Below are 10,232 nucleotides of genomic sequence, written 5' to 3' on the forward strand. Positions count from 1 at the left end.
GCTGTGGCCGTAAGGTCGTTGGTGCCTGTCGTGGCGGCAATCCCCGAACCCGCTGGTGGACACCGGCGGTAAGGGATGCCGTCAAGCTGAAGAAGGAGTCCTATCGGGCCGTTTTGGCCTGCGGGACTCCGGAGGCAGCTGACAGGTACCAGATGGCCAAGCGAAACGCGGCTTCGGCGGTTGCTGAGGCAAAAACCCGGGCGTGGGAGGAGTTTGGCGAGGCCATGGAGAATGACTTCCGGACGACTTCGAGGAAATTCTGGTCCACCATCCGGCGTCTCAGGAGGGGGAAGCAGTGCAACGTCAACACTGTTTACTGTGGGGATGGTGTGTTGCTGACCTCGACTCGGGACGTCGTGAGTCGGTGGGAAGAATACTTCGAAGACCTCCTCAATTCCACCTACACGCCTTCCATTGTGGAAGCAGGGCCTGGGGACTCTGAGGGGGACTCTCCAATCTCTGGGGTTGAAGTCACTGAGGTGGCAAGGCCCCGGGGGTGGATGAGATCCGCCCGGAGTTCTTAAGGGCTCTGGATGTTGTGGGGGTGTCATGGTTGACATGCCTCTACAACATTGCGTGGACATCGGGGACAGTGCCTCTGCATTGGCAGACTGGGGTGGTGGTTCCCCTCTTTAAGAAGGGGGACCGGAGGGTGTGTTCCAATTACAGGGGAATCACACTCCTCAGCCTCCCTGGTAAGGTCTATTTAGGGGTGCTGGGGAGGAGGGTCCATCGGGAGGTCGAACCTCGGATTCAGGAGGAGCAGTGTGGCTTTCGTCCTGGCCGTGGAACAGTGGACCAGCTCTACACCCTCAGCAGGATCTTCGAGGGTGCATGGGAGTTCGCCCAACCACTCCACGTGTGTTTTGTGGACTTGGAGAAGGCGTTCGACCGTGTCCCTTGGGAGGTTCTGTGGAGGGTGCTTCGGGAGTACGGGGTACCGAGACAACTGATAAGGGCGGTTCGGTCCCTGTATCACCGATGCCAGAGATCCGCATTTCCGGCAGTGTGTCAGATTCGTTCCCAGTGAGGGTTGGACTCCGCCAAGGCTGCCCTTTGTCACCAATTCTGTTCATAATTTTTATGGACAGAATTTCTAGGCGCAGCCGAGGCGTTGAGGGTGTCCGGTTTGGGGACCTCAGCATCGCGTCTCTGCTTTTTGCAGATCACGTGGTGCTGTTGGCTTCTTCAGGTCGTGATCTCCAGCTCTCACTGGAGCGGTTCGCAGCCGAGTGTGTAGCAGTCGGGATGAGGGTCAGCACCTCCAAATCCGAGTCCATGGTCTTCGATCGGAAAAGGGTGGAATGCCCTCTCCGGATCGGGGATGAGATCCTGCCCCAAGTGGAGGAGTTTAAGTATCTTGGAGTCTTGTTCACGAGTGAGGGGAGGATGGAGCGCGAGATCGACAGGCGGATCGGTGCAGCGTCGGCAGTAATGCGGACTCTGTACCGGTCCGTCGTGGTAAAAAGAGAGCTGAGCCAAAAGGCAAAACTCTCAATTTACCGGTCGATGTACGCTCCTACCCTCACCTATGGTCACGAGCTATGGGTCGTGACTGAAAGAACGAGATCCCGGATACAAGCGGTCGAAATGGGTTTTCTCCGCAGGATGTCCGGGCTCTCCCTTAGAGATAGGGTGAGAAGCTCGGTCATCCGGGAGAGACTCGGAGTAGAGTCGCTACTCCTGCACGTTGAGAGGAGCCAGATGAGGTGGTTCGGGCATCTCATCAGGATGCCTCCTGGACGCCTCCCTGGGGAGGTGTTCCGGGCATGTCCCACCGACTATGTCTCTCAGCTGGCCAGGGAACGCCTTGGGATCCCCCAGGATGAGCTGGATGAAGTGGCTGGGGAGAGGGAAGTCTGGGAGTCCCTTGCCCCTGCGACCCGACCCCGGATAAGTGGAAGAAGATGGATGGATGGATGGATGGATGGATGGATGGATGGATGGATGGATGGATGGATGGTGAAGAGGTGACTATTCAATGTGACATGTAGTCAATAAGTTACCAACAAAGTTTAAATATTATTAACGTGCTACCTAAATGACATTTTTTGAGTAGAAAAGGATCCATCGCTTACCTTGAATCGCTTCTGTGCAAGTGGGATGGGTCAATCTTTATTTATTTAATGCATGGCCAGTGTTCCAACAAAATATTATCTTAGGCCTAAACAGGCAGATAAACTGGTTAGGAAAGATGACATGACAAAGAAAAATGAGGCCCGGCAGACAAATGTGTCCTTAAAACAAATGTCCTTAAAACAAATGTCAGACATCGGAGGAATGAAATCAGACACGATCACATACACCTTAGCAAATACCCATGTTTGAGGTCAAGGGAGTTAGGTTAGGTCAATCTTACGTGAAAATATGTCTCAATTCGATGGTACTTTGAGATACAAGTTAACATTTTTTCCCTGTCCATGGTCATTACTCAAATCAATCTCAAATGTCTATCTACATGTCTCAAAATTTTGATCATGGTTTTTCAAAATAAAACAAATCCTTTATTTTGATTCAACACAAAGATAATCAGGCTGCTTTAATCGGGCATGACAGAGATCGGAGAATATTCAATCCAATTTTAAATTCATAAAATTACTTAAATGATTAACTGATCGCTGATCAAAAATCATTTATTTAATAATTGTTAATTAGTTTTCAATTATTCAATCATTATGGACTTGACCGTAAAGTATTACTACCGTTTTTTCGCATGTATAATGCGCAAAATTTAACTAATTTATTGTCCTAAAATCTGGGGTGCGCATTATACATGGGTACAATTTATTTATTTATTTTATTTTTTTATTTTATTTATCCGGATATGATACGGAGGCCGCCATTACAGATGCGGTTTCTTCTCTGCTGTTCACTTCAAACACGCTCCGTACGAACACAATGCTCTCGTATCAGACGCTTCCTCGACCACCTGCTCGTTTGCTGTCACAATGTACCCTACACAAATTCATTTACATTTCTTCGCTATCGAGTTTGCTAGCGCATGCGCAGCGATACTGACCGGCAGAATAACATCCGGTTGTTCCCAAAGATGATCTTTTTTCAGAAATAATTTTACGTTTACGGACTTAAGTAGGAGTCAAAATTTGGGTGCGTATTATACATGGGTACAGGCTTTTTTCCAGCATTGACATGCCATTTTTAGGGTGCGTATTATACATGGGGGCGCATTATACATGGAAAAAAACGGTATCTTGTTCAAGACGTTTGCCAAAAAGAATATAGTAAAATTAAATCAAAATCTCCCTCCAGTCCTTCAATGTCACCTCACATGACTCCATCAAGACTAAAAAAAGAGAGGGGAAAAAAATTATATCACTTATTTTCCTTTTTACTTGCATGTGTGTGTGAGGGTGTGTAATATGTTATCTAAAAAAACATTTAGCCAACTTTGAAGGAAAAATGAATTTGACTGTAAAAAGTCTCTAGGGAAGGAAAGCAAACTGTGAGTGTAATCAGACACCTGTTTCCTATTTTCTTGCTACGGCTGAGAAATGTTAACGACTTTGCTTCTCAGCCCCCTCGCATTGCATATATGATTACATGTTGTGTTTAAAGCAGTGGTTCTTAACCTTTTTCCTTGTTCGCACCCCATTCAATTCACCAACCAGTTCTCGCACCCCTAACCCTAACCCGAAATAATTATTATAATAATAATTGGTTTGCTTTACAGCTATAACGCTTAATTAGCATTATCCCTCATGCCAATTAACACAATGACTTCTTGATTTCCAGAATTTTTCACTTTTTTCAGTTATCCCCGAAAAATTGTAAATTTCCCCAAGGGTATCCTCGCACCCCCTAGAAAGCATACTCGCAACCCTAGGGGGTGCGAGCACCCCGGTTAAGAACCACTGGTTTAAAGCAACCACATGGCCTCCGCTACTTTAATGTTAACATGCTCCAATTAGTATCTAATTGGCAATGGATAACTGAACACAAACTGTGCAGTAAATCATATAAAGTGATAGTATCACGCAACTCATTGGCAAAATATATTTCTTATCCACTGCGAAGGACGAATAATAAACAATGGAGCTAAGTTCCTGATAGCAAACGTGATTTAGGGGTTTTATTTTAGTTACTCTGCCTGGGTGTGTTGATAGGCCATCTTAACATTTTGACCCTGAACAGGAGACGTGGTGACACGGGGTGATTCTTCCTTATCTAATAACAAAACATGACATTCCTATTCTGAGATGTGCAACATGGACTTGGGAACTTGTCAGTGGCTTAAACAGAATGTCCAGAATCTCAAATTACTATACGGTTTATTGACGCTGAATGCTTGACAAGTCTGGTTCACGGTTCTGTGGTTTTGGGTTTGAATGTCATCTCTTCAAGAGAGTGTGTGTATATATTTTTTAAAATCCTAAATACTTTGGCTTCCTCTCATATAAAAAGCGCTCATGTTGAGGATGTTGAAGATAGGTGTGAATGCTTATTTATTCATAGGTGTCTGGTGATGAATATTTGACAGAAGCATCCTATTGTATATTCTTGATAAGACGCTACTCAACTACAAACTCTTCAGCTCGGTCGAACTCATCCAAATGAATAGCAAAGAGGAACACCCTAAATGTGCAACGATGTCGCCGACTATCGGTCAAGAAAAAAACATAAATGAGGCGATGCTGCCCTCTGGTGTTTAAGTAGCACAACTGACATTCCCCAAATAAAAGAGCGTGCAACGATCTCTTCGCCAAGTCCAATCGCCTTAGGTACTATGACACCAGTTTTTAACTTGTTTATTCATTTACCTGTTTAAAATTCACACTTACCGGTGGACGCTGGGCTCGTCCGGGATTTGAACCCGGGACCTCTCGCACCCTAAGCGAGAATCATACCCCTAGACCAACGAGCCACGTCAAATATAGGAATCCCATTTTATTTAAAGTCAAACTTTTTCTGTTATTGTATGATCACTAATTGACAAATGTATTGTACTCATAATTAAAAAACATAACATTTTAAGCTTTAGTTTACACAAAAACGAGCAATCCTGCCTCCTGTTCCCGACTGTACCCAATGTGAACCAAGCCTTAGAATACAACCTTAAACCTTTAATGTGGTTTCACCACTATAAGCAGATATACAGTAGAAAGTGTCAAATACAAGGGAACCAGCAATCAGGTATGCAAAAAAAGCACATTTTATCATCAGGACATTACCATCAATGCATTAAGAGGCCAACATAATATGAGAGTTGACCATTAAAAAGAATCATTGCAATTCTGGAAAGTCTCACTATTTTCTTGTTTCTTGCAGATGATGATTATTTATTACAAAGTCAGCCTCAGCGCAGACAGCCAAAGCACGAGGGGTTGACGCATATCTCACACGGGTCAGAAGATATGAGAACATTCACTAGAAAGGACAAAAACGACAAAAAGTCATAATAGTCGCCGAGAAAGGTCTTCAAAGTATTCTCCTGAGACCTCGGATGGAGGACCAGGAGTTCCGTCCATAATTCGGTTTCCATGGTCTTAGCAAATTATTAAAGTAGGCAATTTTACAAGAATTGTTTTTGGCAATTTTACAAGAAAAATAAAATAAAATAACCAATAATATTATTACGGAATTATATAATAGTTTTGTATTTTTAAAGAAAATGTGATTGTTCTATGGGAATGCAGTTTACATTTTATGAGAAAAATGTCCTCATAATACAAGAATAAAGTACTATGTACTGAAATTAAGCTGCAATACTTGACATTTTTTTATATTTGTTTCTCCGAACTTATTATTTATCCCCCCACTAACTATGAGTCTTTGCTTATGTTTACCAAGTCTGGAGAAGACCCCTGCAGCACCTTGGCCTCGGCACACGGGGTAAAAGACCCGTGGCAAGACGGGGTCGGCGCACACGGCAAGCACCCTGCGGCTGCGAGCGAGCTGCGGACCGAGATGCGCCCCCGCCCTGTCCATCAAGGCCTTCAGCTGCTTCACGGCCTCTAAGGGGAAGCTTCTGTCACCATCCTGCGAGAAGAATGAGAGTTTAGGTTCAAAAGCATTCTTCATACATCAGGTGTGTGCTTTGTCTGAATGGGCAAACAAAAAAACAGGCACAAGACAAACTTGAACATGACAACTGGACACCTTGTATGTGGATTGGAATGTCAAGTGAGATTTTGAATTAAGGGTTGATTGCACCGTGCAAACATGGCGTATGTGCACAATTTGTTTTGTTTTTTCAAGCAAACCTTTGGACCTTGCACTTCTTTTTGAACGAGCGAATGAATGAACAAAAGATTAAACTAAGTAACTAGCTAACTCGCTAACTAACTCAATAAATAAAATTCACTAAAAGATTGTGTCCTAATTCCCCCTTCCCAAAACCACAATCATTATACAAAACATTTATTTCTAACTGGAATACTGTTCTAAGGGCAGGACAACAATTTTGCAGTGTTTTAGCATGAAAGAATCTTTAAGTCGTTAATGAATTGATCTGTTACATAAGTTAGTTATATAATGTAAAAAATCACAGCTCTTCATTAACTCCAAAAATACATACCTTGACTTGCACACATAAAGCTGTACTGCACAACAGCAAGATGAGAACCACCACACTTTTCATAGCGAGAGAGATGAGGACCAAAACGCAGAGATGCTTTTAGGTGCGGGTTTTCCTTCTCGTGTGCCTCCTGCAGGGCGGCGCCGATGCTTATAAAAGGCGTGGCGAGGCTTAGGAATGATTGATTTATACCAGGAATGAAGGCGTGTGTGTAAATAAAACTCATCGGGGTACTCTTGGATCCTTAAGAGTAGTCTAACTACTGCCCTAATGGCATCTCTGCATTTGTTCATCCAGTCAAAGGGAAGTTTCACTGTTGACTCTAGCTTCCAAAGGGTCATCATCATCATATTTTTTTTTTAAATAGACACTTTCGACATGCAATATCTAAGTGAGCCAAGGAGAAGATATGTTTCGTAGAATACAATAGTAAATCTTCTGAGATGCCTCGTGAACAGAGAAGGTAAACCACCCGTAACGTAATTTTTACTGTTTTATCACTTAATGGACAGCATTGGCGTGTCGTGAAGACGAAGTGGCTGCGATGGCAATTTTTCAAATCTCTAAGCACATTCCTGCTGCAAGGCTGTTTATTGGAAGGTTGTTTATTTCATCTCTGCTGCAAGTTTGAAATATTGCAAGCAGTGAAATCTAGTGATTCATTGTAAAGGGAAAACAATATTGACTCTCTGAAACTCGTAGGTGTGCCAGAGCCAATCCCAGCTATCTTTGGACAGTGAGCGCGGTAAACGCTGAAGTGGTTGCCAGCCAATTGCAGGCCACTCATACGACAAACAACACTTAGAGTCACACTCGTGAAAAACAGAGAGCTCAGTTAAGCGACCTTACATGTTTTTGTCACGATACATAGCAGGTGCAGGGAGAACATGCAAACGCAACAGAACTAAAATTGGACTGTACCACTTTTAGAAAATATTGAAATGCCACTGAGTTTATGCAGACTATCATTTTGTAGTTTGCATTCATTTTTTGTTTCCTTATTCAGACTTTTATCCGTGACCTTAGAATCTAAGGTCAAGTATTGAGTACCATCTAAGGCTTATATGGTGCAGAAAAGGAAATGGTTTATCAGTGTGTGTTGAATAAATGTATCAGCAGAGTGCAAACATTCGCTTTGAGTAAAACAAAAAGTGGTTGTTCCGCTTCATTCGTCTATTGATGCTAGAAAGACACATACGTGACTTGCAGTGCACACATTTTTATTCCAAACAACAACATAGAAGAGGATGCTTAAATAGGCACACAAAGCATGGTAAGATAGAAATGAAACAAAAAACTTTCAAATATAAAACTAATGACAAAAAAGATAATTGTTTTTTGTTTTTTCTTAAGTAACAGTTTGAGTTTAAAAGCTCCTTATGGATTCCTGGTCTACTCTGGCCCTTTTTTCTTCTTTAAGTACTTGTTTTGTTTTTTAATAAAGGACATGAAGACATGAAAGATACAAATAAGGAAATAAAGCACATATGTGGTGTCGGCTTAGCAGCCGCTGCAGGCAGCAAAGGCGCAAACCTCGCAGACGTCCAGCGGCACCAATGCTGCAACAAGGAGAATAAAACCAGTTAGCAATGATGTTAGCATCTACAGTACATTGCCATCCACAGGTAAAGGATTTTGTGAAAAAAGAATCAAGAGTGACACTCACCAAAAGTCACCTGACACTGAAAACTTTTTTAAATTGTCCATGCATGTGGATGTCAATGGTCTCTTGCCAAAAGTTTGCATAGTTCAACTAAAGATTAAAAAGGTTTGTATGTGAGAGTAACCAGTCTCAATTAGCTCCAGCGCTCATATAATTAGCTCAAATGTTGTGCCAAATATAAAAGTAATGTTTATGATGATGACTTACAGCTAATGAAAAGCCCACAAATTCCTTGTCAATCAAAAACAATCAAAATTACTTTTACAATAGATATTAGGGTAGATTTATCCGACTGAAAAGTAGTTTTTGACAAACCTGTCCAAAACACCACTTTTTGAAATACTATGAAGGTAAAAAAACAGATAAGGTCTTTGAGCTTCCACCCACTCACTTTGAACATGTAAACAACTTCTACAATAGATCATTTCTTTCTTTTCAATAATCTTAAACATTTCGAGGAATATTTGTATGTTTAATAAACGAATGAAAAAAAAAAGTATGATAATGCAATGAGAAGTAACGAGGATCCTCACCTAGTCTGGCGAGTGATGCCGACGCCCCCTTCTGCTTGCACAGGGGCAGCAGCTCCTGGGGCAGCATGGGCTCCTCGCACATGGATGCCGAGCTGGCCCGCATCCGCGGGTTCAGCACCGGCGTCCTGGCGCTCTCAAACATCTCCTGGAGTCTCTTGACGGCTTCCAAGGAGAAGGACAAACCGTTCTCCTGTGGGGAGACACAAGAAGAACTTTGAGGTCCTGCTATCTCCTGAGGATGACTATAAACTTTGGTTTCTCACTTACCTCCACCTGCACGGCTTCAGAGCTCCGGCCCACGACCAGAAGTAAGAAAGCGACGCAAGCAAATGTGATCTTCATTTCTGCAGTGTTGATCTTGGCAGTGTCTGCTTGCTTCTCTGAGACCAAGGCACCTTTTTAAATCCTTACTCCATGTGACATGAGGTGTGGCCAATGGGAGCAAAGTTTTCTCACGGGTTAATAAGTAGCGTAGCCATAAATTCTGCTTCAGCCAATCAGCTTGTTACGCTCAACACGAGCTACCAATGCTTCTCGTGTCAATAATAACATCTGATCCAATGACGGATTGTGCGTCAAAACTTTTTGCCAGAGCACACAGGATGCAGTTTATTGCAATGAGTAATTATGTGAACTTAATGTTTCACCCCATAGCTACTGTTGCTGAGTCAGACAAACTTAAGTAGGTCTTTGGAGAACGTCATCCATCCTGTTTTACCATTTTTTTCCGTGTATAATGCGCCCCCATGTATAATACGCACCCTAAAAATGGCATGTTGATGCTGGAAAAAAGCCTGTACCCATGTATAATACGCACCCAAATTTCTTCTTTTTTTTGTTTTGTTTTTTTAAGTCCCAATGATCGTCACACACGCAGGGAGGCAATGGGTCCCATTTTTATAGTCTTTGGTATGGTCTTAACTAGGCTGGATGTATTTTTTTTTTTGTTGGCGTTGATTTCTCCGACTGCCCATAAAGGCACCACCGCGATCAGATGAAAAGAGGAAAGTGACGTGCGGACATGTGAAAATGGCGGCTCTGTATGGGAGAGAAGTTGAAGAGGAATAAAAACACCCTTGGAAACCAAAACTTGCCCCTCGTCGTGACTGGCAGCCGCAACAAATGTTTCGGATTTGTGTAGGGTACATTGTGACAGCAAACGAGCAGGTGATCGAGCAAGCGTCTGATACGAGAGCATTGCGTTCGTATGGAGCGTGTTTGAAGTGAACAGCAGAGACGAAAGGATCAAGGCAAAGTGTTGTGAAATAAAATATTACTTGTAATACGCATTTTGTCATTTGCTGATTGAAACTGCTAATTAAACTGTGAATTGAAACTAATAGGAAGAAAACTGAAGTCTCGCTCTTTATATAGCTGACGTGTCTTGCGCATCCGTTCTGCGCATACTGTCATGGCGGCCTCCGTATGATATCCGGTCTGCGATGGAGATTAAAAAACAAACAATACTTGACAATAACACACCATCAAGGATTGCACCATC

The 10,232-nt window shown here is 42.9% G+C and overlaps 2 protein-coding genes and 1 non-coding gene across 3 annotated transcripts; all 3 read right to left on the reverse strand.

The window, feature by feature from the left end:
* Window positions 1-4,810: 4,810 nt before the first annotated feature.
* trnap-agg (transfer RNA proline (anticodon AGG)) lies at window positions 4,811-4,882 on the reverse strand. Its single transcript has one exon. It is a non-coding gene; the product is annotated as a tRNA-Pro (tRNA).
* A 192-nt stretch (window positions 4,883-5,074) lies between these two features.
* Window positions 5,075-6,652, reverse strand: LOC133162743 (guanylate cyclase activator 2B-like). The gene is made up of 3 exons (XM_061292153.1): window positions 6,536-6,652; window positions 5,805-5,997; window positions 5,075-5,385 (listed from the first exon to the last, which is right to left on the reverse strand). The coding sequence occupies exons 1-3, from the start codon at window positions 6,596-6,598 to the stop codon at window positions 5,315-5,317; spliced, it is 327 nt and encodes a 108-aa protein (XP_061148137.1). The 5' UTR covers window positions 6,599-6,652; the 3' UTR covers window positions 5,075-5,314.
* A 1,081-nt stretch (window positions 6,653-7,733) lies between these two features.
* LOC133161738 (guanylin-like) lies at window positions 7,734-9,135 on the reverse strand. The gene is made up of 3 exons (XM_061290311.1): window positions 8,999-9,135; window positions 8,732-8,921; window positions 7,734-8,094 (listed from the first exon to the last, which is right to left on the reverse strand). The coding sequence occupies exons 1-3, from the start codon at window positions 9,071-9,073 to the stop codon at window positions 8,036-8,038; spliced, it is 324 nt and encodes a 107-aa protein (XP_061146295.1). The 5' UTR covers window positions 9,074-9,135; the 3' UTR covers window positions 7,734-8,035.
* Window positions 9,136-10,232: the final 1,097 nt, after the last annotated feature.

The sequence above is a fragment of the Syngnathus typhle genome, linkage group LG11 (assembly GCF_033458585.1).
Source record: "Syngnathus typhle isolate RoL2023-S1 ecotype Sweden linkage group LG11, RoL_Styp_1.0, whole genome shotgun sequence".
NCBI lineage: Eukaryota > Metazoa > Chordata > Actinopteri > Syngnathiformes > Syngnathidae > Syngnathus > Syngnathus typhle.

What these genes read in the sequence shown, in the direction of transcription:
- LOC133162743 (XM_061292153.1), bottom strand. Translation starts at nt 6,598, where the DNA reads ATGAAAAGTGTGGTGGTTCTCATCTTGCTGTTGTGCAGTACAGCTTTA. An exon ending in CTTTATGTGTGCAAGTCAAG is followed by an intron (nt 5,998 to 6,535) that starts GTATGTATTTTT and finishes TTCTTCTCGCAG; the next exon opens with GATGGTGACAGAAGCTTCCC. An exon ending in AGGGGTCTTCTCCAGACTTG is followed by an intron (nt 5,386 to 5,804) that starts GTAAACATAAGC and finishes TGTCCTTTCTAG; the next exon opens with TGAATGTTCTCATATCTTCT.
- LOC133161738 (XM_061290311.1), bottom strand. Translation starts at nt 9,073, where the DNA reads ATGAAGATCACATTTGCTTGCGTCGCTTTCTTACTTCTGGTCGTGGGC. An exon ending in CTGAAGCCGTGCAGGTGGAG is followed by an intron (nt 8,922 to 8,998) that starts GTAAGTGAGAAA and finishes GTCTCCCCACAG; the next exon opens with GAGAACGGTTTGTCCTTCTC. An exon ending in GGCATCACTCGCCAGACTAG is followed by an intron (nt 8,095 to 8,731) that starts GTGAGGATCCTC and finishes TCCTTGTTGCAG; the next exon opens with CATTGGTGCCGCTGGACGTC.